At 40.2% G+C, this 25,571-nt stretch overlaps 1 protein-coding gene across 3 annotated transcripts in view; it reads left to right on the forward strand.

The window, feature by feature from the left end:
• The first annotated feature begins 1,972 nt into the window (after positions 1-1,972).
• FBXO16 (F-box protein 16) overlaps positions 1,973-25,571 on the forward strand; it is a 56,514-nt gene continuing 32,915 nt past the window's right edge. For all 3 annotated transcript variants that reach the window (XM_004321475.4, XM_019941347.3, XM_033857597.1), the window contains exons 1-4: positions 1,973-2,262; positions 7,602-7,737; positions 15,924-15,959; positions 24,266-24,472. In XM_004321475.4, coding sequence (XP_004321523.2) covers positions 7,639-7,737; positions 15,924-15,959; positions 24,266-24,472 — 342 coding nt within the window. In that variant the 5' untranslated portion in view covers positions 1,973-2,262; positions 7,602-7,638. The remainder of the gene's footprint in view (positions 2,263-7,601; positions 7,738-15,923; positions 15,960-24,265; positions 24,473-25,571) is intronic.

A 25,571-nucleotide genomic window follows, 5' to 3' on the forward strand; every position in this document is an offset into this window, starting at 1 on the left:
AACTACTCGTGCAGTAACATTTAAAAAAAAAAAAAGAAAGTGGTATTGATCCTTAGGCTGATTCTTGTCAAGTCATTGTGTCCTGTGGAGCCAACACTGCCTCTACTGAGGGTGAGTGAAGCAGCTAAGAGCGTTTGTGAAAATCTGTGTGGACCTGCTTCATGTACTTCCAGATCCCTTGTACCTGCAGATCTTCTGGAGATGTGCTGCTAGCACATTTTTTATGCAATTTACACACGGACACATTGAAGCTGTCAGGCATAGAACATATCTTGGTTCACACCGGGAGGTGGGAATGATGTAGAAATTATCACTGAATGTATCAACATGATCACATCTCAGAAATAGAATAGAGTGGAAAAACCAAACTACAAGATATGTAAATTATGATAGCTCTCTAAAACCGCCGTATTGTTTATGAGGTCAACCATGTATATACAGTAAGCATAAAAAGTGGACTAGTGGGCTACACACTAATTTCATGATAGTGGTTGCCTCTAGGCAAGCAGGGTGGGGAATGAGATCTGAGAAGCATGCAAAAGGGGCTTCAACTGTTAATCACACACAGGAAGCAAAATGTTAACATTTTAAAAAATCTCTGTGGGGAGACAGGGTGTTTCTTAGGCAAGTCTCTAAACTTTTCTTTGTGGTTGAAATGTTTCATTTAAAGGTAATGTTGAATTATCAAGGATGTTGAGCCAGTGCGCTCACCATGAACACAGGTCTAGAGGGTGCTGGTTGAGAGGATCAAAGAAAGGGACCTTATTTTCATGGATAAAAATATTCAGCTCTAACAGGGTTAAAGTGTTCTGCTCTCTTTAAACCCATCTCTCTTTCATTCAATGTTGTAACCACCAGTAGAAAATCTTTAATGAGCGGGAACTTCACAGAGACACAGCACTCTCCCAGCATGTTGTTAAAACTGGTCTCTTTCTGGATGAACCCGTCTTGAAACCATACATGTTAACTGGTAATACACGGTAATTTAGTATTGCATCTACCTACCTCCCCCAGGCCTCTGGCCCTGCAAAAAGGCTTTGTTTATTCATTTTACATACAACCTGATCATGCGGAAAAACCACTAGGCTGGAATTCAGACAACCTAGGTTCTAATTTCAGTTTGGCCACTTGCTGATCCTTTGTCAACTCACGGAAAGCAACAACCTCTATGAGCTTCACTTTTCATTTTCTTTTTAAATGGGAGATATACAAATGCTGCCTATTTCAAAACTATGAAACGTTACAAACATAGAGTTTACATTTGTTTGCATAGGAGTACATTTTTATCTATTTTAGGAAATATTAGATAATGAGAAAGTCTTTTTTGTTTGTTTGTTTAGCTGCTGCCCATAAGAACTGCTTTACATTTACCAGAGAAGCTCCGTTCTGAAATGTTGAATGTTTTGTTTTTCTCTAACACTTGTTTATAGTTCTATCACAGTAGTTATCACTGTGGTCCTTACAGTAGTTATTTCTACATTGCATTTTCCAGGCTTCCTCATTAGATTTCTTTTTTAATCCTTGCATTCTCACTCCGCCTCTCATTACATGGTGGATACTCCACAAATTTAATTAAATTAGACCGATCCTAAAATTTCCCAAATTTGGAGCTATTCTTATTAAGGCATGCCATCTGCTGGTTCCCTGGTGTATCTGTCAATCGGCCTGAATTCTTTAATCCAATAGATTAAAAGTCATGTTGAAGCATTTGCGAGTTTGTGTGTTGGGCAGTTTTCCCACGTTCTTCCACTTCCTGTGTGCAGGTGCTATTCTTTCAGTGAACCTCTCTAGAATTCTTTTTCCTCCAACCTTCTTTTACCTGTTGGCCACTCTTAAAACCCGGAGAAATGGAGTTGACATTTTGGAACCCTGGAGCGACCAGAACGATGTAACTGGGCATGCTCAGTAGGTTGGCCTGATTTGGAACACACGTCTTGAATGAGGGCTTTTAAGGCTGTTTATTTCGGGATCGGCTGCATCTTCGTACTAGCATTATATTGGGAGATTGCAGTCCCTCCCACCCTCTTGGCGCTCACACTTTTTCGTTTTATCCATGCGCCCAATTTTGGAGCCAGCCCTCCAGGATCTCCTGGCCAATCAAGAGACCACACATTGTTGCCTAAGAGACCCCGGATGCCAGCGAAAAGATTTATAGGCGGTGATTGGACTACTGGAAGGGGTGGGGGCTAGACAGAGTCAAAGAAACAGCAACTATGGCAACACCAGCGCCAGAGGCTTGAAGAGAAAGACGAACCAAAAGAGGTGAGAGCAGTGGGCAGTGCATGAAAAAGATGGAGACTTTCGTTTGAGAGCTCTTCTCTCAGATCCTCCTGGGTCTCTCACAAACCTTGGCAGTGCCCCCCCGGGAATTACATTTTGCTCCGTTTCAGCTGCAGTTCAAGTGACAGATGCTTCATATTTCTGAAATTAACAACCAACAAATAATTGTTTCTATGCCTATCAAGCACTAGCTCTTTGCACGGTATTATAGTTTTTCTGTTTCTACCTAGTTGAATATCAGATGAATTCATATTTAAGTCTAACCATACCCTCTTTCCTGATAATTTCCTGATAATATCTGATCTCCTCTGATGATACTGCAATGTACAATGGGTGAGATGTATGTTAGTATAGAAACTCAATCCTCTTCCACTCTGTAAACTCCAAATAAAAATCCGATCGTCCTGAGTTTAATACCAGTGGTCAGTTCCTAATGTTGAGTTTTATCCTTCCCTTCCACTAGTCTTAATCCTTAAACTGCCTCCCCTCCACTGTTGTATTCATTCATTCAGTTGACAAATATTTATTGAGCACCCATTACGTACGTACTACTGAGATTAGGATTCAGGTGAGCAGTGTCAGAAAACCACATAAGCAAAGAAGCATCAGTTTTGTACCATGTTCTGTGATCTGAAGTTCAGTGTGTCTGGGCAGATAGTGCATGAAGGGAGAGAAAGGAGGATGAGGCTGAAAAGGTAGGTGGAGGTAAGTTCATAGTGGACCTAGATTTGCATGCTAAGAAGCCTGGATATTCTGTAGCCATTATCAAGCCTTTGAAGGTTTTTGAGCTGAAAAATGACAGGTATTTTTTTTTTTTTTTTTTTTTTTTTTTTTTTTTTTGCTGTACGTGGGCCTCTCACTGTTGTGGCCTCTCCCGTTGTGGAGCACAGGCTCCGGACGCACAGGCCCAGCGGCCATGGCTCACGGGCCCAGCCGCTCCGCGGCATGTGGGATCTTCCCGGACCGGGGCACGAACCCGTGTCCCCTGCATCGACAGGCGGACTCTCAACCACTGCGCCACCAGGGAAGCCCCGACAGGTATTTTTTAAAAATACCTCCCAAGGAGAGTGGTGATTAGCAAAGGTTGGGGGGGTGGGGAAATGGGGAGCTATTGATCAAAGGGTACAAACCTCTGGTTATAAAATGAATGAGTTCTAGAGACCCTATCTACAGCATTGTGACTATAGTTAATAATAATGTATACTTGAAATTTGCTAAACGAGTAGATCTCAAGTATTCTCATCACACACACACACACACAAACGGTAACTATGGGAGGTGATGGATATGTTAAATAGTTTGATCGTGGTAAGCATTTTACAATGTATACATGTATTAAAACATCACGTTGTATACCTTAAATATATACCTTTTTTACTTGTCAAGAAAACAACAAACACAAAAAGAAACCTCTCTAGCAGTAGACTTTTAGCTCCATTATAGCCAAGACTCTCATCTTTGTACTTCTAATACAGGCCTAATAAGGTCCTTAGTGCAGTTGAATAATGGTGACAGTGTGAAGAATGGCTTAGAAGATGGGATTGGAAGTACGTGGCCACTGGAACTTTACCAGAGGAACTATCTTTGCCTTTAAACATGGAACTAGAACCACACATTGGGGGCAAGGGCCATAAGCCCTTTTTCTTCCTTTTTATCCAAAGAAAAATTAAAGATGAACATTCAACGACAGCCATTAAGGGGAAAAGAGGTCATAAAAAAGCAACAGTGGATTTCCCTGGTGGCGCAGTGGTTGAGAGTCCGCCTGCCGGTTCAGGGGACGCGGGTTCGTGCCCCGGTCTGGGAAGATCCCGCGTGCCACGGAGCGGCTGGGCCCGTGAGCCATGGCCACTGAGCCTGCGTGTCCAGAGCCTGTGCTCCGCAACGGGAGAGGCCACAACAGTGAGAGGCCCGTGTACCGAAAAAAAAAAAAAAAAAAAGCAACAGCAAGCTTTGTATGTTGAAGGAGGGAAGACAACTTGCTTTGTCTTGTTATTTTTATGTATGTTGTATAAAAGTGTCTGAGTGGTCTATACTGTGAACCGGTGTGGGCGTGCAAACATGCACGGTGCCCATCTTCTAGAATGGATGGAGGAGGAAAAACTGTAAAAAGACAGAGCAGGGCACCTCCATTTGCCTGCTTCAGCAAGACTATTACCAAGAGGTCTCTTTCTCCCGGCCTGGCCCATCTCCTGAAAACCAAACTTTCCTCAAGTTGATTTGAAGAAAGCCTAATTCAAATAATTTCTAGCTCTGAGGACCCAGGACAAAGAAAACAACCAGTGTAAGGCCTTGGGGAGGCCCTAGAGAAACTACTTTGTCATAATCAGAAATTGTGCCTAGAATCAGTCAGATTGTTTCCTACACAAACTGGAAAGAGAGAGAGTTTCTCAGCTTACAGCAGGAGTTTTCATCATATTCTCAAAGAGTTTTATGGCCCTGAAAAAAGAAATTGAAAACAATCGGTTTAGGGAATTCCCTGGTAGCCCAATGGTTAGGGGTCCGCACTTTCACTGCCGAGGGCCTGGGTTTATAGAATTTTTTTTAAATTTTATTTATTTTTGGTGGCATTGGGTCTTTGTTGCTGAGTGTGGGCTTTCTCTAGCTGCAGCGAGCGGGGGCTACTCTTCGTTGTGGTGCACAGTCTTCTTATTGCGGTGGCTTCTCTTGTTGTGGAGCACTGGCTCTAGGCACATGGGCTTCAGTAGTTGTGGCACGCGGGCCCAATAGTTGTGGCACACGGGCTTAGTTGCTCCACGGCATGTAGGATCTTCCCGGACCAGGGATCGAATCTGTCCCCTGCACTGGTAGGTGGATTCTTAACCACTGCGAGGGCCCGGGTTTAATCCCTGGTCAGGGAACTAAGATACCACAAGCTGCACAGAGCGGCCAAAATAAATAAATAAAAATTTAAAATAAAACAGAGAAAAAACCAATTGGTTTAAAGAGAAGAAAGGTCAAACATGAATAAATAACAATAACAAAAAAGAAATATGTGATTTTTAACTGGGCAGATCTAGATTCAGTGACCATGCTTTGTACCTATAATTTGCCTGCTCACGTGTACTTTTATAGCTGCCAATTAATAACACTGTAATGAAATCATTTCTTACACCTTTTGCAACATAGCTGTTTGGAGCTAAGAATATAAGGACTGATCTGAGCCCCCTTATGCCAGTGGAGTGGTGACAGCAAAAAACTGTAGGAAGATACTGTCTACCTTTAAAACCCTGAGATACTGTCTACCTTTAAAACCCTGAGATTTTAAAACATTGGCTTTATCTTCAGCTCTAACTTAAACCTGAGAGAGAATATTACATGTCAAGTGAGAGCCTCAAAATTTCAGATCTAGCATTTGGGGAATCCTCTATCAGCTAAACACTAGTGATTTTTTTTTTAAAGAGGTGTCCAGTATTTGTTGCTGTAATTTTCGCAGCCCAGAAATCAAGCAGGCAAGTAAGTCCTAGCCCCCTCACTCAGCACCACTTCCTTGGATGTGAAATCTACCTACAGAGAGGAAGAAAAGCACAAATAAGCAGAAACATGGAGGATACATACTGAAAATACCATCAGTCTGCTTTAAATATTTTTCACCTTAAAATATTTTGTTGTGGGCTTCTAAAGGACAGGCTTTGAGGCACTCTGTAAATGACAGGGAGTTCTAAGAAAGGCTGCAGGGATTCTACTCATCAAGACCACTCATCTGTCAGGCATTCTGCTTGAGCCTTTTTTCTCAAACCTTTGCAACAGCAGTTGAGGGTAGATATGCACACCCTTATTTTACAAATAAGGAAACTGAGATGGATTCAATAACTTGCAAAAAGTTACACAGCTAGTAAGTTTTAGAACCAGGATCCAAACTGTATAAGGTAAAAAGTTTTGGTTGCAAACAACAGAAATAGATTCTAGCTAATGGAAGCTAAAGAGGAGATTGATTTATTGTATCAGCTGGCTTACAAAATGAGTAAGAAAGGACGAGGGGCTTCCGAAGGTTGAGGCAGCAATAACAGCTTGTTAGTCTGCTCAGGGCACCTATGGTACTTTGAATGACCACCTCAGCTGTAAAGTAAGGATAAGCCAGCATCAGTAAACTGGCCTAGGGGAATTCCCTGGCAGCTCCAGTGGTTAGGACTTGGCTCTTTCACTGCTGTGGGCCTGGGTTCAATCCCTGGTCAGGGAACTAAGATCCCACAAGCTGAGTGGTACAGCACCCCCCCCCCAAAAAAAAAGTAAACTGGCCTAGCTTGGTCTCATGACTGGGGAGGGGGAGGCCACCTTGATTAACCAACAGAGCAGACTCTAAATAATGAGGGAAAAGTAATTCCTAATGGAAACTAGAGTGCTTTAATCAAATGAAGGAAGACATATTTAGTACTGGACATCTAAAAACAGCACATTTCCCCCATTAAACCCAAATCTGTCTGTATCCAAAGTCTTGGCTTTATCTGTTGTACCATTCTACCTCTTAAATATGGTATCAAGCTAGAACCCTTGTTACCTAGATGTCAGAAAGATAAGAGGGGAGGAAGAAGGTCACAAGGGACAAAGATAGAGTGTTTTCATATTGCACTGTGATTTTATAAATACTTCTTCTTTCTGGCCAATATGGTATGTTCTTAGCTAGGAGAGATTCTGGATTTCTCCCATGGTTCAATGAAAATCAAGCAGAGTTAAATAGACCTGGGTCTGATTTCCAGTTCTCCGCTTAGTGTCTGTATAAATTTGGGCAGAGAGTATTATTTCAGTGAGCCTCATTTTCTTCATCTGTAAAATGAGCTAAAACCCACCACCTCACCAGATTGTCATGAGTTTTATTTATTTATTTATTTGTTTATTTATTTTTGGCTGTGTTGGGTCTTCCTTGCTGTGCGCAGATTTTCTCTAGTTGCGGCAAGCAGGGGCTACTCTTCGTTGCGGTGCGCGGACTTCTCATTGCGGTGGCTTCTCTTGTTGTGGAACATGGGCTCTAGGCGTGCGGGCTTCAGTAGTTGTGGCATGCAGCCTTCAGTAGTTGTGGCTCATGGTCTCTGGAGCACAGGCTCAGTAGTTGTGGCACATGGGCTTTGTTGCTCCGTGGCATGTGGGATCTTCCTGGCCCAGGGCTTGAACCCGTGTTCCCCGCATTGGCAGGCGGTTTCTTAACCACTGCGCCACCAGGGAAGCCCTGTTACGAGTTTTAATTGAGCAAACATAAAAGTTCCTGACATATAAAATGTTCCCAATAAATGTTAGCCCTCCCATTCCCTGGTCCCAACGTACTAAAAGATTATATGGTATTAGTGTTTTTAGTATTCTGAAGATTATATGATTCATTTCTTCTACAGGTATAGTTTTTCTTATGGAAGAATATCCAGTTATTTCATGATGGCATTTGCACCTCCAAAAAACATAGGTGGTCCCAAAATGCAGGCAAAGATGAGTACCTGGACACCCCTAAACCATCAGCTTTTGAATAACCGGGTAAGTGATAAGAGCTATTTTATCAGTTGGGTCCACACCTTAAAGAAAAAATAGTATTAAAATCTTGGTTATCAAAATATAAACATTAATTGTTTAGGACTGTGTAATGGATAAAAAAACAAAATGAAGGACTTTTTCAGAAACTTTAACTGAACGCTTGCTACATGGCCAGGGTTGGCAGTAGACACAGAGTTCCTGCCTAGAAAGGAAGGTCTTAGATTTGCTCTTTCCTCCACTGTCACTCCTCCTCTCTCTCACCCCAAATGCCTTTTCCCTTCTATCACTGGTTCTTTGCAGGAACCACCGGAAATGAAAGAGGAGGGGGTGATGTGTGAGGAGTTCCCCCCAAAATAGGTTTTCTTGCTAGAGTTGAGGTTACTGGATAAAGCTGTACATTTAACCAAGTAAATAAAATGAGTCAATGTCAGCTGATTACTCACATTACTGGGATTCTCCTAAGAAGTTTATTTGCCACCTGCGTTCTGGGGAGGTGCCAGCAGAATACACCAGAAAAAGCATTGCAAGTGTGGACAGCTGGGTATCATGTGGGCATGAGAGATTGCCAACCTCTGGGGATTTCTACTCCTGCTTCAATTAGGGGCAGAATTTCCAACAGGTCTGTGAGCTCCTATATCAATACTTATATACAAGGACCATATCTAGTTGACAGTAAATTACGATCATCAATAAAACTGACCTCATTATCTTGCTCCTACACACCAGTTCCTCCCCCTAAGGAAGGGCATCACTTTACACCAAATCACTCAAGCTGCAAATCTTCCTTCTCCCTCTTGGGTCCAGGGTTTGGTTTTCCCCATCTTACAAGCTAATAACTTAGCCTGTTACTTATGGCAAAGTCACTACTGTTTTACAGTAGAAGACAAGAGATGCTTGGGTCAGAGACAAAGAACTTTCTTACAATGCAGCAAGGGGCGTGAGCATCATGTTTGCACAGGTTCTCCTGGCCCACCTTGTGCCACAGGGGTGACGCAGAGACCCAGATAAATACTACGCACACAGTGGGTCTGCACCACAGCTGAGGAACAAGGGGCCCAGGGAATCCACTGCTTTCGATACTGAGCATTAGCAAGGCTGCTCTTGGTTCTAAAGGGAGTTAGTACCTCACCCCTCAAGGTTCCTTGCTGCCAGCACAGCCTGGAGTAATGACCCAAGAAAAGGGCAGTCAGGACCTTGCACTTCTGGCATTTCAAGATATTTAGGCGGTGAGAAGCTCAGGAAGGAGTGTCTGCCACTGCTCTGCCTCACTCCCACATGCAATTTGTTTTGCAGCTCTGAGTCTTCCTCCTAGGTCTCTTCATCCGGACCCCTTTTCTCCTTTCACTGCGTACCTCCAGCTCCACATTCTCAGTTCACGCCCTCATCACCCTTTGCCTGGCACATTGTAGTAACCCCCCCAACTGGTTTCACTGCCTCTATCCCTAGCAATCCATCCTCTCTTCTGATCCCAGAATGATCTTTCTGAAGTACCAAACTAATCCTATTAACTAATCCTATTAAGTAAGACTGATAACACGCTGCTCCAAAGGGTAAATTCCAGCCCCCGCCCCACACATAGCACTGAGGACCCTTCATGAGTTGACTCAACCTGCATCACAGTTCAAGCCCTGCCTCTGCCTCCTCTCATCCTACATCTGGGCCAAGCTCTCTCATCCCCTCCACGCCTTTGTAGTGCCCTCCTCATGGCCTCCTGTAAGAGTTATCTGAAATGTCATTTCTCGGGGAAGCCTAATCCCCCTTGCTTTTCTTTCCTCTCATGACTGTTTACCGACTTCTCCACTTGACTCTAATGTGTTTTTATATGATTTTTCTTTTTTGTTTTTTAGGCCGTGCCGTGCGGCCTGCGGGATCTTAGTTCCCCAACCAGGGATCAAACCCGTGCCCCTTGCATTGGGAGCATGGAGTCTTAACCACTGGACCACCAGGGAAGTCCTGACCCTAATGTGTTAAGGGTTGCGATTCTGTCTTTTCTCTCTGCATCTCCAGAGCCTGATGTGTTTCTTGAAGCACAAAGAATGGAGTCAGAGGTCAACTGTACTCACTGAGACGTCCTTCATTGACTCTGACCTTCTTGTTCCCACGTCTCTCCTTCCTTAGCCTGGATTTGACCCTTTGCCTCTCTGAACTAACAGCTATGCTAATTGCTCTGGCAAAGCTGGAGCGTCCATCCTGACCCCTTCTGCTCAGGACTTTCCTGTTTCTACTCATTTGATGCAGAACATGAGCAAATTTGGGAGAGAGACAGAGGAACCAACATAGTGATCGGAATACTGAGAAGTAAAAGGGAGAGATACTGGAAAGGAAAAAGATAAAGGAAGTGAGGAAAGGAGATCGAGAAATAGAAAAAAAAAAAAGGAGGCACGAGGAGAAACAAAAGGAGAAGCAGAGAGAGAAATCCAGCCTTTACCCAGCCATGAGCAAAAAGCAAGTCTATTGACAGTCTTTTTTAATTCAGCTCAACAATTATTTATTGTGCACCTGTTTGCAATGCTCTTAGTTCTCCAACAGTTTATATAGCAGCTTCTCTGCTTTCTGCCCCCAGAAACTCCAGTGTTTAGTTTTGAAATACATTTTCTCATAGAATTGTAAAGGTTTTACGCACGTGAAAAAGTGACTTGAATTGAAATACGTATTCGTTGGATGTCTTGATTTTCGGAAATTTTCTTTGAAAAATGAGAAGTCTTCATCGATTTAGCAGCCATGGAGAAAATGTATCTTGATTGTCTGATTGTCTGATTGCCTGTTGCAGGTTGGGTTACTGGAGAAGCAGACTCTGAGATTGGCATGTAGGGCGTTGATGGGGGAAGGCTCTCGGGATCCATACCTGGGGAGGTGTGGGGAGGGAAGAACAGGATGTAGATTTCGGGCAGAGGAAGAAGCTGGGCTGTCGGGCAGTTGCAACAAGGCCTCCATGGACCCTGTAGGACACCCCAAAGATCCTTCAGAGTCTTGCATTGCATCAGGGGGCCTGGCCTTTATACTTCCACACTGAGCATTCAGTGGATGGGATCTTAGTCAAGGCAGATCTCTCCAGCTCACGGCTGTCAGCCAGCAGCACTCCCAAGAGTTGGGGGGAATAAATCCTTCAATTCTGGAGGGGAATCTGGGCCGCGCATCATAGCAAGCATGACACAGCCTTATCTTGGTTCCTGAAGAGCTGTTGTCAAATTTCATGATAATTTCTAAAGATGATATTTATTTTGTTGTTCAGAACTCCCATTTTATTCCAAAATTGCTTTATTTTGGTTTAGTTAGGTTCTAGTTTGGAGTAAAATTATTTTAAAAAATCTTGGTGGACTTCCACTGTAGGGGGTGTGGGTTCGATCCCGGGTTGGGGAACTAAGACCCCACATGCCGCAGTGTGGCCAAAAAAAATTTTTTTTTAAAAATCTTGTGTATATACCCATATGTCTGTGTATTAATGTACATAGACACACCCATGGAATTTGGATATGTATATACCAAACTATTAATAGTGGTTTCCCCCAAAGAGTTGGATGGCATGGGAAGGTGGGAGGGAGGTCTGTTAGAAGAGTTTTTGGTTTTTACTTTATACAGTGCAATAATATTTCAGATTTTAAAACAATTCAAAAAACAAATATAAATAAAAGCAAACAAAGAACAAAAACTCTGAGAATTGAAAATACAGGTTCCAGATCAGCTGTACTAATAATCTCCTGCTTGACTTCAGTGAGTCACTTACATCTCTGGTCTTTACTACCTTCCTTTGGAAAATGAGTGGGTCGGGTCAGATGACCTCAAAAGTCCCTTCCAGATCTAACATTCTGACTGTGTGAAAAGGATTAAAAATAGATGGCCAAGGATACAGCTCGGCAGAAGGTGTCCATACAATAACTTCAAGGGCTACCCTGTATTTCTAAAACAGGGCGTTTTGTCACCAATGATCAGCGTAATTTTGAGGTTCTGTTTTTGGTTTTTAATTTTGCCTTTTTTCTGCTCTGTAGTAAAATGTGAAATACGTAACTGTCTCAGACTGAAAGTCACAGGGTTTTAACTTCACAGCAGGCTTTAAGCATAGAGATTGAATTCGAATGTAAACACCTAAAAAAAATAGCATCATCAGTTTAGGCAAATATAACAGATTATAAAATAATTCAGGTATTGTGAACTTTGAGAGAAGGAATGTTTTAAAAGTATGTATTTCTTTGCCATCCAGTGTTTTAATTGAAAATGATCAACATTTCTTTTTGAGTATGGTTCGCACGTGTAGTACAGTACACGTTAAAAGGGTGTTCTGAGAAAAAGCACCTAACTACCATACATCTGTCATAATTTAGGAGCCCCGAAATGTCTTATTCCTAACTTTAATGATGTCACATGGTAAAATATGGAACTGCAGTGTCAACAGACTAAAATAACAACCGTGGGATTTTGACTTAACAGCAGGCTCTGAGTAAACTGTGATGTTAACAGACTACAGCATTCTGCAAGGAAAGAAGACCCACTTTAACGTTTCCGCTTGAAGCGATACGTTTCCCAGCTCTTTTTTTTAATTGAAGTATAGTTGATTTACAATGCTGTATTAGTTTCAGGTGTACAGCCAGCTGATTCAGTTATACAAATATATATATATTCTTTTTCAGATTCTTTTCCCTTACAGGTTATTAAAAATATTGAGTATAGTTCCCAGTGGTATGCAGTAGGTCCTTGTCGGGTATGTATTTTATATAGAGTAGTGTGTATATGTTAATCCCAAACTCCTAATTTATCCCTCCACCCCCTTCCCAGCTCTTAAAGATGTAAAACCTGATTGCAAATCCTTGGAAGGAAGACTTGCTCCAAACCAGAGAATACATGATTCTGAGTCTGACTGAGGACCTGACAATTAAATAATTTGTCCCAAATTATATTTCTTGTCAAGGGCAGAGTCAGAACCAGATCTGAGTTTGTCTGGTGTTTCTCCTCTCCCCCTTTACTCTCATCAGTTTCCACTTGGGTCTAAATGCCTTTTGGTAAAGAACTGGATTTGCTTGGATCCTGCTTAGACTTGGTTGTTGGCTCTCTAAACACTCCACCTCCCACCCTGTTCCTTTCCTGCCACCTTCTTGCTGACTCTCCTCTCCCCTTCAAGTCAGTGCCCCTTTCTTTCCAATGCCCCCTGTTACCATTGGACACCATGATGGGCATCCCAACCTCCTTTTGAAAGGAGGTTGTGGTCTTTGGATCTAATCTTTTTTTCTTCCCACTGTCAGGCCAAAGTGTGAGCAGCGGTTCACTGAGAATATAGGGCTGGGACTTCCATGGTGGTCCAGTGATTAACACTCCACACTCCCAATACAGGGGGCCCAGGTTCGATCCCTGGTCAGGGAACTAGATTTCGTATGCTGCAACAAAAAATTCCACATGCCACAACTAAAGATCCCACATGCTGCAATAAAGATCCCGCATGCCACAACTAAGACACGGCACAGCCAAATAAGTTTTAAAATTAAATAAATAACACATGTATCAATCTGTCCAACTAAATATAAGCTTTAAAAAAAAAAAGGAGAACGTAGGGCTGGAGGTCGGGATAGGGAAGACCAGGGATCTAGGGAGGAACCAAGTATAGAGTTGAGCTGAACAGACAGTCTGGAACCAATGATTAACTCTTTGGGCCTCTGCTTATCCCCTCTAAAATCAGGGGATTGAACAAAAAGATCTTAGGATTCCTTTTAGCTCTAAAATTCTACGACATCTGAAACTGTTGTTGTTGTTCCATCAGTAGGTGTTTGTTGAGAGCCTGCGGTGGAGCCTGTGGAGCATAGAAGGGAAAGTGGTTGTAATCTACACGGGAAAATGAAATGAATAGAATCACCTGGCAGGCAATTGCAAACCCTAGAAAGTCCAGGTGGAGCATGGGCTGCAAGTGGAGGAGGAGTTGGGAGGAGTGAGGTCAGCGGGTGCCGGAAACGTGCTGGTGCCAGGGACTTGGGCTGGGAATTAGATGATTGATAGGATTTGGTTAGACACAAGAGAAGGGTTCAGGAAATATTTGAATCCTGATTTTTCAGTCTTCTGTATTCTCTAGGTTCTCTTCTATTTTTGTTGTTGTTGTTGTTTTATTTTGTTGTTTTGGCCGCACCTGGGGCATGTGGGACCTTAGTTCCCCAACCAGGGATCAAACCCGTGCCACCCTGCAGTGGAAGTGCAGAGTCTTAACCACTGGACCACCAGGGAAGTCTGCTCTTCTATTTTCATTTAGAAATTCTGAGTTTCTGTTGCCGTTATTTGAGGGTCTTAGTAGCCCAGGTCGCAGTTAATTAGGGGGAAAGGGAGAATGGTATTCTTTTTTTTTTTTTTAAAGAAGATAGTGGATGTAGGAGTTTATTAATTAATTTATTTATTTTTGCTGTGTTGGGTCTTCGTTTCTGTGCGAGGGCTTTCTCTAGTTGCAGCATGCGGGGGCCACTCTTCATCGCAGCGTGCCGGCCTCTCACTATCACGGCCTCTCTTGTTGCGGAGCACAGGCTCCAAACGCGCAGGCTCAGTAGTTGTGGCTCACGGGCCTAGTTGCTCCACAGCATGTGGGATCCTCCCAGACCAGGGCTCGAACCCGTGTCCCCTGCATTGGCAGGCGGACTCTCAACCACTGCGCCACCAGGGAAACCCAAGAATGGTATTCTTTTTCTTCTTCTCTAAAGTATAAAAAGTGTCTGCCTGTGATGTATGAGGTTCCGGGGTTAGTAGCAAAGATGACATTTTACAGGCCTTGAGGTTGTTGTTGAACAAGTTATTTCAATCTCCGTGTCGTATGCCCTTTGAAAGTAGAGTTTGAGAGTCTGAAAAAGGAAGGAAAATATATCTGTTGGAAGAAGGAAGCCAGCGCCTCATCCTCCTCCACAAAAGGGAAGAAATAGGCCTGTGCTACTTTCCAAATAGGAATGATCTTAACAGTGTGAGAGAATTTAGATAGTGCCAAGAGGAAGGGAAAAACATCAGGTCCAATTCTGAAAGCTGACAGAGGGTGTAGTGTAGGAGTGAGAGAGACATTCACATCTGTTCACTGCTGTCTCTTACTTCCTTTCCCCAGAACTCCCTCCTCCGCCAAACATTCTCACATTAGTTGTCCCTTCCTCACTCAGTCAAATATACAAATGACTGATGCTCAGAAAAACCAGTTTCGAAATACACTCACATTGTACTGATACATTCATAAGGATATTCATTTGTCACGATCACATTCATTTAGTCCAGCAAACATGAGTCCCTCTAATATGCCCTGTACAGCACTCTGCACTGCACTGCAAGGTGACTAAGACATGGTTTCTATCCTAAATAGTATATAACGACAAACCTATACAGATAAACACTGAGCTGTAAGCCCAGAGGCACACATATGCAAGTTTCTAATCCTACAAACATATAAGTCATGTACACCCCCGATATGTGAACTCATGGAAATATAAAAACAGAGCCACTCACTCATAAATTTCACAGGTTCGTATACTATTGATGCTGATATATTTGGGGGAGGTTCTCCATTTTCCTGTTTTTCCTTTGTCAGTTTTTTCATCTCCTTTCAAATTCCAAAAATGATTTCACTTCACAATTACATTCTTATTTCTTTTTTTTCTTTTTGGCCATGCCAAGTGGCTTGTGGGATCTTAGTCCCCAGCCAGGGATTGAACCCGTGCCCCCTGCAGTGGAAGCGCGAAGTTCCAACCACTGGACTGCCAGGGAATTCCCAGCTTTTCTTATTTCTTGCCTTTAAAAAATTATTTCTTCTTCAAGATGAATTATTTCACATGGAGAAACTGAGAAAAAAGAAACTTTGCCCAAGTTAAAAATAAGTAAAGGTATTTCCCCAGTGGTCCAGTGGCTAAGAGTCCTCACTCCCAATGCAAGGAGCCCAGGTTCAATCCCTGGTCAGGGAGCTAGATCCCGCATGCCGCAACTAAAAAAAAAAAAAAGAAAAGGTCCTGCACGCGGCAACGAAGATCCCGTATGCCGTAACTAAGACCTGGTACAGCCAAATAAATACATAAAATAAATATTAAAAAAATATAAGTAAAGTACCTTTTCAGGTACAAAATCTGTTTTATACTCAGTAGATATAATGAAAAGCCTGTCAATATTTATTGATACTTTAATGATGTCTTTTTTGTAATGGGTATTTTGAACCGTGAAATATGAAATCATTCCATTCTTTTTTTTATTTATTTTAGGTATTTGAAGAAAGAAGAGCTCTGCTTGGAAAATGGGTAACTATTTAAAGTATACTTACTTCTCAGTCAGAAAGGGAAAGACAAATACCATATGATATCACTTATATGTGGAATCTAAGGTATGGCACAAATGAATCTGCCTACAAAACAGAAACATACTCAGAGACATAGAGAATAGACTTGTGGTTGCCAAGGGGGAGTGGGGGAGGGAGAGGGATCGACTGAGAGTTTGGGGTTGGTAGATGCAAACTATTACATTTAGAATGGATAAACCACAAGGTCCTACTGTATAGCACAAGGAACTATATCCAATCTCCTGGGATAAACCATAATGGAAAAGAATATAAAAAAAAAGAATACAGATATATATATGTATAACTGAGTCACTTTACTGCAAAGCAGAGATTGGTACAACATTGTAAATCAACTATACTTCAATAAAAAAATAATTTAAAAAAATTAAAAAGTGGGACTTCCAGTGATTAAGACTCCATGCTTCCACTGCAGGGGGTGTGGGTTCAATCCCTGATCGGGGAACTAAGATCTTGCATGCCAGGTGACACTGCCCCAGAAAAAAAAAGTATACTTACTTCTATATTGTGTTATGTTATCATGGAGCCCAAAGAATTCAGTTTGGACATAAGGTAATGAGCGATTGCTCATTCAAAAACACGGCTATGCAAAAACACGGCTATGCAAAAACACGGCTATGCAAAAACACGGCTATGCAAAAACTTGCAAAAACTTGCACCCCATCTCTGAGCAATGCGTACTCCTCCTCAAATTCCTCTGCAGTCTCACCTGATAGTCTCTTCACTTAAGAGAACTGAAAACATGGCTATGCAAAAACTTGCACTTTTAGGTGAATAGTCTTTTGGACCTTCTGAAGTTTTAACCGTGTGAATGTTTTTAATCGTGTGACTGTATTACCTATTCAAAATAGTACTAAAATTTTATAAAATAAATTCACTAAAGGGACTTCCCTGGCAGTGCAGCGGTTAAGACTCCGTGCTTCTAATGCAGGGGACATGGGTTCAATCCCTGGTCAGGGAACTAATATCCCACATGCCGCACGGTGTGGGCCAAAAAAAAAATATATATATATATATATATATTCTAAAATAAATTCACTAAAAATTAATTTTAAAATACTGCAGTCTAGCTAAGTTTTTCTCATATTCTATTTATGTTTTAAACTAACTTTGCATCTGTTACCAGAAACTTAAAAAAGACATTTATTTAGAATGACTGTATTTGCAGTCATTCCACTTACTACTAGTGGAAATCCCTAAATTAATATAACCAGGGCTAATGTTCTGCCAGTGCTCAGTGGTATGGCTGACCAGCTACTGTCTGTTTTGATTGGTTGTTAGCATTGCCAGTTGTTAAATATTTTCAATATCACCCTGGATGAAGTTCAAGGTCTTCAAACTTTTTAAAAGGTCCTGTTTATTCTTTTCTTTTACCATAACTAATAGAAACATATATTTGCAAAGATCACTAATTATCTATCTACTGCAATTGGCTGAACTACAGGGGGTAGGCATGGTTCTATCATACTCCTTGTTACACATTCCTTGATGCTATCAGACATTTAATAAATATTTTCTAAATGATACTCACTGGTTTTTCTCTTTTGCCTAACAACAAACTTATTCCTTAAATTCACTAGATCACATAGTAATCTTTATACCCCCATGAAAGCTACATCAGTTAAGTTTCAAGGGGATATTTCCAATTTATTTTATTTTATTTTATTTTGCCTTGCCCTGTGGCATGCGGGATCTTAGGTCCATAACCAGGGATCAAACCCATGCCCCCTGCAATGGAAGTGCAGAGTCTTAACCTCTAGACCGCCAGGGAAGTCCCTCCAATTTACTTTAATTCAGTTTCCTCTCTCCATTTTAGTTTTTAGGGTTTTTGTTTGTGTACTTTACAAACAACATTAAGAGATTGATAACATAAGAAATGCATTTTCCAAAAAAAGAAAGGAGAAATAAGGATGTCGATTTAAACATAACATTACTTGGGATATTCATTGTAGGGACTAAGTATTGGTTTTAAAGGTCCATCTAGTATTAGAAATAAAGTCATTTTTTAAAACAATCTGGATAGTAAGAGGCAAGATTTAATATGAGACCTATTCAATGATAAACAATTCAAAAGTATTTTATATTTAGCCATAGAATGTCATTTTTGTTCATACATTTGCACATGGCAAATGTCTGATGTTCTGTACAGTTACAAACAAAATGATTGAGAGAAACTGAAAAAAAGCTCTTCAACTTTGCTGTTCCATGCTATTACTTAATCTGTTTTCTCTTAAATCTTCTCTGCCCTTCAATCCCTGTTAGAAAAGGCAACTACTTCCCAATGGACAGAAAACACCAGCAGAAGTATTTCAGCTGAAAAGATAGTATTTCAGACTTTTTCTCAGCTTCTGCTATGTTGTTAGAAATAATTGTAATGTTATAAAGAATTTGATTAAAGTAGATGGCATCACTTTTAACTTGCTGGAAACAACCATAATCAGAGTTAAAATTCAAAAGAGAAACAGGAAAATATTTTGCAAGTTGCTTGATAAAGATTAATATCTGATGAATGGATAAAGATGATGTGGTGCATATATACAATGGAATACTACTCAGCCATAAGAAAGAGTGAAATAATGCCACTTGCAGCAACTTGGATGCAACTAGAGATCATCATACTAAGTGAAGTAAGTCAGAAAGAGAAAGACAAATACCGTATGATATCACTTATATGTGGAATCTAACATATGGCACAAATGAACCTATCTACAAAACAGAAACAGACTCATAGACATAGAGAACAGACTTGTGGCCAAGGCGGGAGGTGGCAGGGAGAGGGATGGACTAGGAGTTTGGGGTTGGTAGATGCAAACTATTACATTTAGAATGGATAAACCACAAGGTCCTAATGTATAGCACAGGGAACGATATACAGTATCCTGTGATAAACCATAATGGAAAAGAATATTAAAAAAGAATGTATATATGTCTATAACTGAGTCACTTTGCTGTACAGCAGAGATTGGCACGATATTGTAAATCAACTATACGTCAATAAAAAAATTGAAAAAAGATTAATAGCTGAGATATATAAAGTTACTACAAATCAATAAGAAAAATACAACTACCCCTACAGAATAATGGGCCAATAGAAGAATGAGAAATACACAAAAATATATGTGGCCAATAAACATGGAAACTATGTTCTTTTTACTAAAATTAGAGAAATGCAAATTAAAATAATGAGATTCCCAACCCTTCTCTTGGTCTATGGGGCAAAAATTGAAGAGATAAATAATATCCAGCGTAAGTAAGCATTCATTGGGGAGTAGTAGGATATGCTTAAAACACAATTAGAGGGAATGTAAAATAATAAAGACTTTTTAAAGACAATTTGACAGGATCTATTAGAATTTTAAATGCAGAATCTTTGAACCTATAATTCCACTTCTGTTTATCTGGACTAGAGAAATATAGACATAGGACATGAAAAAACGTGCACAAGAATATTGCAGTGTGTGTAGGCACGTGTGTGTGTGTGTGTGTGTGTGTGTGTTTTGGAAACAACCTAAATGGTATCAGTAGTATATTGAATAAATAGATCATGGCATATGTGTACGTCTATGAATGACTGGAGAAAATATCATGCTCTGAAGTTCATTGCATATCTGGACGTTTATGGCTATATTTTGTTTGTTTTTAAAACTGTTGTGTAGTATTCCATGGGGTGGGTATACTCTAATTTATTTAACTGCTTCCCTATTTTTAAAAATAAATTTATTTATTTAATTATTTATTTTTGGCTGCTTTGGGTCTTCACTGCTGCGCATGGGCTTTCTCTAGTTGTGGTGAGCGGGGGCTACTCTTTGTTGCGGTGCGTGGGCTTCTCATCACGGTGGCTTCTCTTGTTGCAGAGCACGGGCTCTAGGTGCGCAGGCCTCAGTAGTTGTGGCATGCAGTCTCAGTAGTTATGGCTCACAGGCTCTAGAGCGCAGGCTCAGTAGTTGTGGTGCATGGGCTTAGTTGCTCCGCAGCATGTGGGATCTTCCCGGACCAGGGTTCAAACCCATGTCCCCTGCATTGACAGGCAGATTCTTAACCGCTGTGCCACCAGAGAAGCCCCTCTATTTTTTTTTTAATTTTATTGGCGTATAGCTGATTTACAATGTTGTATTAATCTGCTGTACAGCAAATTGATTCAGTTATACATATATATATTTTCTTTTCCATTATGGTTTATCACAGGGTATTGAATATGGTCCCCTGTGCTATACAATAGGACCTTGTTGTTTCAACTGCTTCCCTATTGATGACTGTATGTATACATAAATACATAGAATCGCATGAACATCAAACTGTAAACAGTGGTTATTACTGGGGAATGGAGTGAGATTTGATGGGAAGGAATAAAGAGGATTTTCATGTTTAATTCTGCAAGTACCCATCTGAAACTTTTAAAACAATAATGTATTCATGTTTTTATTGTGAAATTAAGTGTTTGATAATAAGATTCAGAAACTCAAGCAGATTGAGATAATATAACCAGTAAGCAAAAAATAACAGGCCTCTGTCTTCATCTTGCCCCTCACTCCCCGGGAACTTTCCTTGCTATTCAGTGTAAGATGAGTGGCACTGACACTCTAGCCACTGTCCTCACTTCCTGAAAGTGCAGCAAGAATCGTTGTAACAACTACTCTGAAAATAGGATTTTCACAATTCTATTGTCAAGAAAGCCCTATAAAAAGGCATTAAAAATAATTATAAAATATAATATGATATGATATAAGATAGTATAGCATAATATAATATAGCATAGTGTCATATAATATATAACATTAAAAAGGAACTAACTGTGAAGTGAGGTACCTACCAGGATAGGAAAGTGACCCTAGCTGCTCCCCAGTCTCACACATTAGATCCCTGGCTACAATGTTATGGCTCTTTTTTCTTGAGAGGTGATGCAAGAGATGTTGGGATGGCTACACACTACCATATGTAAAATAGGTAAACAACAAGGACCTACTGTAAGGCACAGGGAACTATATTCAATATCTTGTAATAACCTATAATGGAAAAAGAATCTGAAAAAGAATCTATCTATCTATATATCTATATCTATATATAGATATAGATATAAAAAACAATCACTTTGCTATACACCTAAACCATTGTAAATCAACTATGCTTCAGTTAAAAAATTAAAATTAAAAAAAGAGATACTGGGAGATTACCAAATTCCTGTACAGTTAACTCTTCCACGGATTATTTACTTTTTGGATTATTCCTAGCACCTTTTAAATTCCAAAGGGATTTTCCCCAACTGTTCAGCATTCTTCTGAGTCATCTACCCACCTTCAATTGGTGGGAGTTCAAGGAATGCAAATGAGTTTTCTTTTAGCCTAAATAAACACAATTAGAAAGGAAAATCCCTCAAGGCAAAGAACACCAATCAAAGCCAAATATAAATTATCTTTGTTGTAATCAGGGAAATAAATGAGGAACCAATGTAATGATCTTTTTAATCTCTAGAGGAAAATGTTTTAATGTTTTCTTTTATAGATTTCTTCAGCATTTTATAATCCTAATGTTCTTTTATATTCATTCTAAATCACTTGTTCTTCAATCTGAGCTCATTCTCTTTTTGTGGGCATCCAGGAAAGTAATTGAGCTAACCTCAGTCATTCGAAATGTACTTCCCGTCCTTGTCAATGTACAAACCTGGTAATTTTATGCTTTGTAATTTAATTGTTTGCATATCTATTCCTTTTACATTGATATACCCCACATACTTATTATTTTTAACATCACTGTGATACTTTATAATATTAACTGCCATGACTACGAATCATGCACCATATTAGGAATTTTATACATATTTTATTTAATCCTCATGACAATCCTGCAATTTAGATATAATTATTCTTAATGTGTAAATGAAGAAATTAAGAGGTTGTTAGTGAGACTCAAATGGCCTCATTCCCAAATCCACCATCCATCCGTAATGCCATACTTTCTCTTATCATGCTGATATATTAGTTTGCTGAGCTGATCCACTCTTGTTAGGCATTTGGGGTTATTTCTGATTTCTTGCAGTGCTAATAATATCCCATAAAAATTATTTTGTAAGCATAATCATCCTGGGTCCCCACGTAGCTCAGTTTCTACAGAGCCACATAGCACTGCCCAAAAGTAATTTTAAAAATGAATACCGATATTCATTTGGTCTCTCAAAGAAAAATCACAGGGGATCCAATTCAAAACTCATAACAATACTTCCCACATCTGCTTCCTTCATTCCCCAGTTCTCTCACACTCTATAACTGCTGCAGAGGCAATTACAGTCTGAACCCCTCAAACTCCCTACAAGCCCTGCAGCTCTTCTATCTCCGTATGCCTTCCCGTTGGCTCTTTATTTTATAGATCAAAGCAGCTTCTTGGGCCTGACCCTTCTCCTGGCCCTGGCCATTCTGGCCCAGCTTCTCTATATTCATTCTAATAATCCAACCCCAAAGGAAAGAAGTCTCATTTTATGGGAGTTGAAAATATGGACTGTGCAGAAACAAACATAGAAGAAATCTGGGGACACTCACACGTGAATATATTTTATTCACGTATTTGTAAGTTAAGGTTTTGGGGTTTGTTTTTTTTTCATTTTAGGATTCCCCATCCCCCCAACCCCACCCCCTGCGCATGAATTATAGTCTCCAAAGTGAGATTCATGGGTCACTGAATAGATCTGTAACAGTGAATAGTTTTAATCAAGAAGTATTCCTACTAATTAAAAAGATACATCCTATGATTATAACGAAGTTGACTTGTCATAAGGCTTATCAAAAATACATTTTTACTTTATATGCCTTTTTAGGTGGTCAGTGTATTTTATGATTACAACTAAAGTTTATTATAAAATTCTGATTACTTTATAATAACGAATAAACCTCTATATGTTAAATGCAATAGTATACAAAATACAAGTAGCCCCAAACTTCCCTGTTTTCTCTTCTCTAACGGCCTAAAGAAGAAGAGAGATTTAGACCCTGGTAGTGGCCCCTTCAGCAGCTAGGTGTTCCCCTAAGAGGCTTTCTTTTGGTTTTGGCCAGCCCTCAAGTTCTTACCTTCTGATCAGTCACTGATCTTGGGACTGGTTTGGGGTTATCTCTGAGGAAGATAGTGACGTAACCAAAGCTCTTGTTTGGCATGCCCCAGATGGCTTTGGCATCTCCTTCCTATCTCTGGCACTTTTTTCCCAGGTCCCCCTATCACCTTTTCCTTTGCAATCATATCAATCATTTACATACTAGTAGAACTTTAACCCTGTATATTCCCCTTCTCAGGGATATTTGCTTGCTATACCTTATCTCCGATTGTGAACACAAAGGTTCGTTTCTCATCCTGGAGTTTTAATCACTAACGAGTTAATAGAGAAACTGTTGGGGGAGAGAGGCTGCCCAAGTGTCTTCTCTTGAGGTTGTACAGACGGTCCCGACTTAGGGTGATGCAACTTAGTGAATTTTCGGCTTTATCATGGTGCAAAAAGGATAGACATTCGGCAGAAACCATATTTAAAATTGTAAATTTGGGGGGGTTTTTTCAGGCTAGCTGTGTGCAGTAGGATATTCTTTTATGATGCTGGGCAACCAGCAAGCCACAGTTCCCAGTCAGCCACACGATCATGAGGATACACAGCGAATACACTCACAACCTTCTGTACCCAGACAACCATTCTGTTTTTCACGTTCAGTCTAGTATTCAATAAATTACATGAGACAGTCAACACTTTATTATAAAGTAGGCTTTGTGTTAGATGATTTTGCCCAACTGTAGGCTCATGGAAGTGTTCTGAGCACGTTTAAGGTAGGCTGGGCTAAGCTAGGATGTTTGGTAGGTTAGGTGTATTAAATGCATTTTCGACTTATGATATTTTCAACTTATGATGAATGTATCGGCACGTAACCCCATCAGAAGTTGAGGAAGATCTGTATTTTATAAGTATATATATTCTCAGTTTATGAATACGGCCAGCTCTCAACTTACTGTTTTTATGTAACTCCAAGTTTTGTGGTCAAGTGCACTTCTGTGTCCACACCGCAGTCTTGCATGGGCTCACCCACGCAAACATGAGAAAGGGCAGATAAATGGTAAAACGTGGAATTTACTAGCTAGGGAAAGAAATACATGCTATTCATTAGGAATAAATTACTAAACTCACTTTCTATGCCATGCTTATCTCTTCTTTTTACAATGCATCTCTGGTGTCAGACTAAACCTGGAGCTTTTTAAATTTTCTTTTCCTTTTTTTTTTTTCCCCAGTTTGACAAATGGACAGACTCTCAAAGGAGAAGAATCCTGACAGGGCTGTTAGAACGCTGCTCCCTGTCACAGCAGAAGTTCTGCTGTCGAAAGCTTCAGGAAAAAATTCCAGCAGAAGCTCTGGATTTTACTACCAAGCTTCCAAGGGTGTTATCTTTATATATCTTTTCTTTCCTGGATCCCCGAAGCCTTTGTCGTTGTGCACAGGTAAAGACAAAGAAGCGGTGTATGGCATCTTGTAAAGACAAAACGCTGAAACTTGAGGAAAAAAAACAGCACGTACACAAAACCAAGAAGTAGATGAGATGCTCAGTATGATTAGTCTGTACAGTTTGAATTAACCCTCATCTCCTTTGTGTCTGACTCTACATTTAGTGCTCAAGAGCAGGAAAAAGTGTAAGACACTACTAAGTGTCCACAAAATAGTATTAACTAGCTGGGGAAACAAATACACATGTATGTAATGGTTCATCAGCAGAATAATCTTATATTGCACAGCACAGAACTACAGTAAAATCCCAAACTGTAGAGTGCAGGCCATTCATAAATAGAAAAGCTTAAAATAAGGTGCTCATGCAATAATTACAAAAGAATATGAGACTAAAAGTCTTCAGAGTGGGCAGATGTGCTCCCAGGGGTGAGGTTGGGAAAGGATCTGACCATTATTTTCTTACAAGCAATTCCATGGTGTATTAAAGTATATTATTTAAGATATAAAACTGATAGTCATTTTGTTGATTCTTTTCATAGTCTAGTAAGACCAGAAATTACCTGTTACTTTGCATTCACATACATGTAACATGGTAACTTTAGTTTTTAAGATTAAGAAAATGAATGCAGTAGGATATATGAATTATTCAATGAATGGTGTTGAGACAATTGGGCAGCTATCTGGAAAAAAATTCTAGAAGGATAAAAGATTGATATGAAATTAAAGGAAACCATTAAAGTACTCAAAGGAGGGAATTCCCTGGTGGTCCAGTGATTAGGACTCCGCACTTTCACTGCCGGGGGCCCAAGTACACAGGGAGAAAAACAAATGGCCAGCAAAGAGCTAATTTCCTTATTTTTTAAAGAACTACTATAAATCTACATTAAGCAAAAAAAAAAACAACCCAGCAGAAAAATGAGCAAAGGAAGTGAACAAGTAGTTTACAGAAAGAAAAGCAGATATTTCTAAAATATGTAAAATGTTTAGCCTCATTATCATACCATCTTTCATGACTCAGATGGGTTGAGTCATATTTTTTAATGATACTATTTTATATTGGTGGAGGTGTGGGGAAACAAGCACTTTCATATATTG

This window comes from Tursiops truncatus, chromosome 6 (genome assembly GCF_011762595.2).
Source record: "Tursiops truncatus isolate mTurTru1 chromosome 6, mTurTru1.mat.Y, whole genome shotgun sequence".
Taxonomy (NCBI): Eukaryota; Metazoa; Chordata; class Mammalia; order Artiodactyla; family Delphinidae; genus Tursiops; species Tursiops truncatus.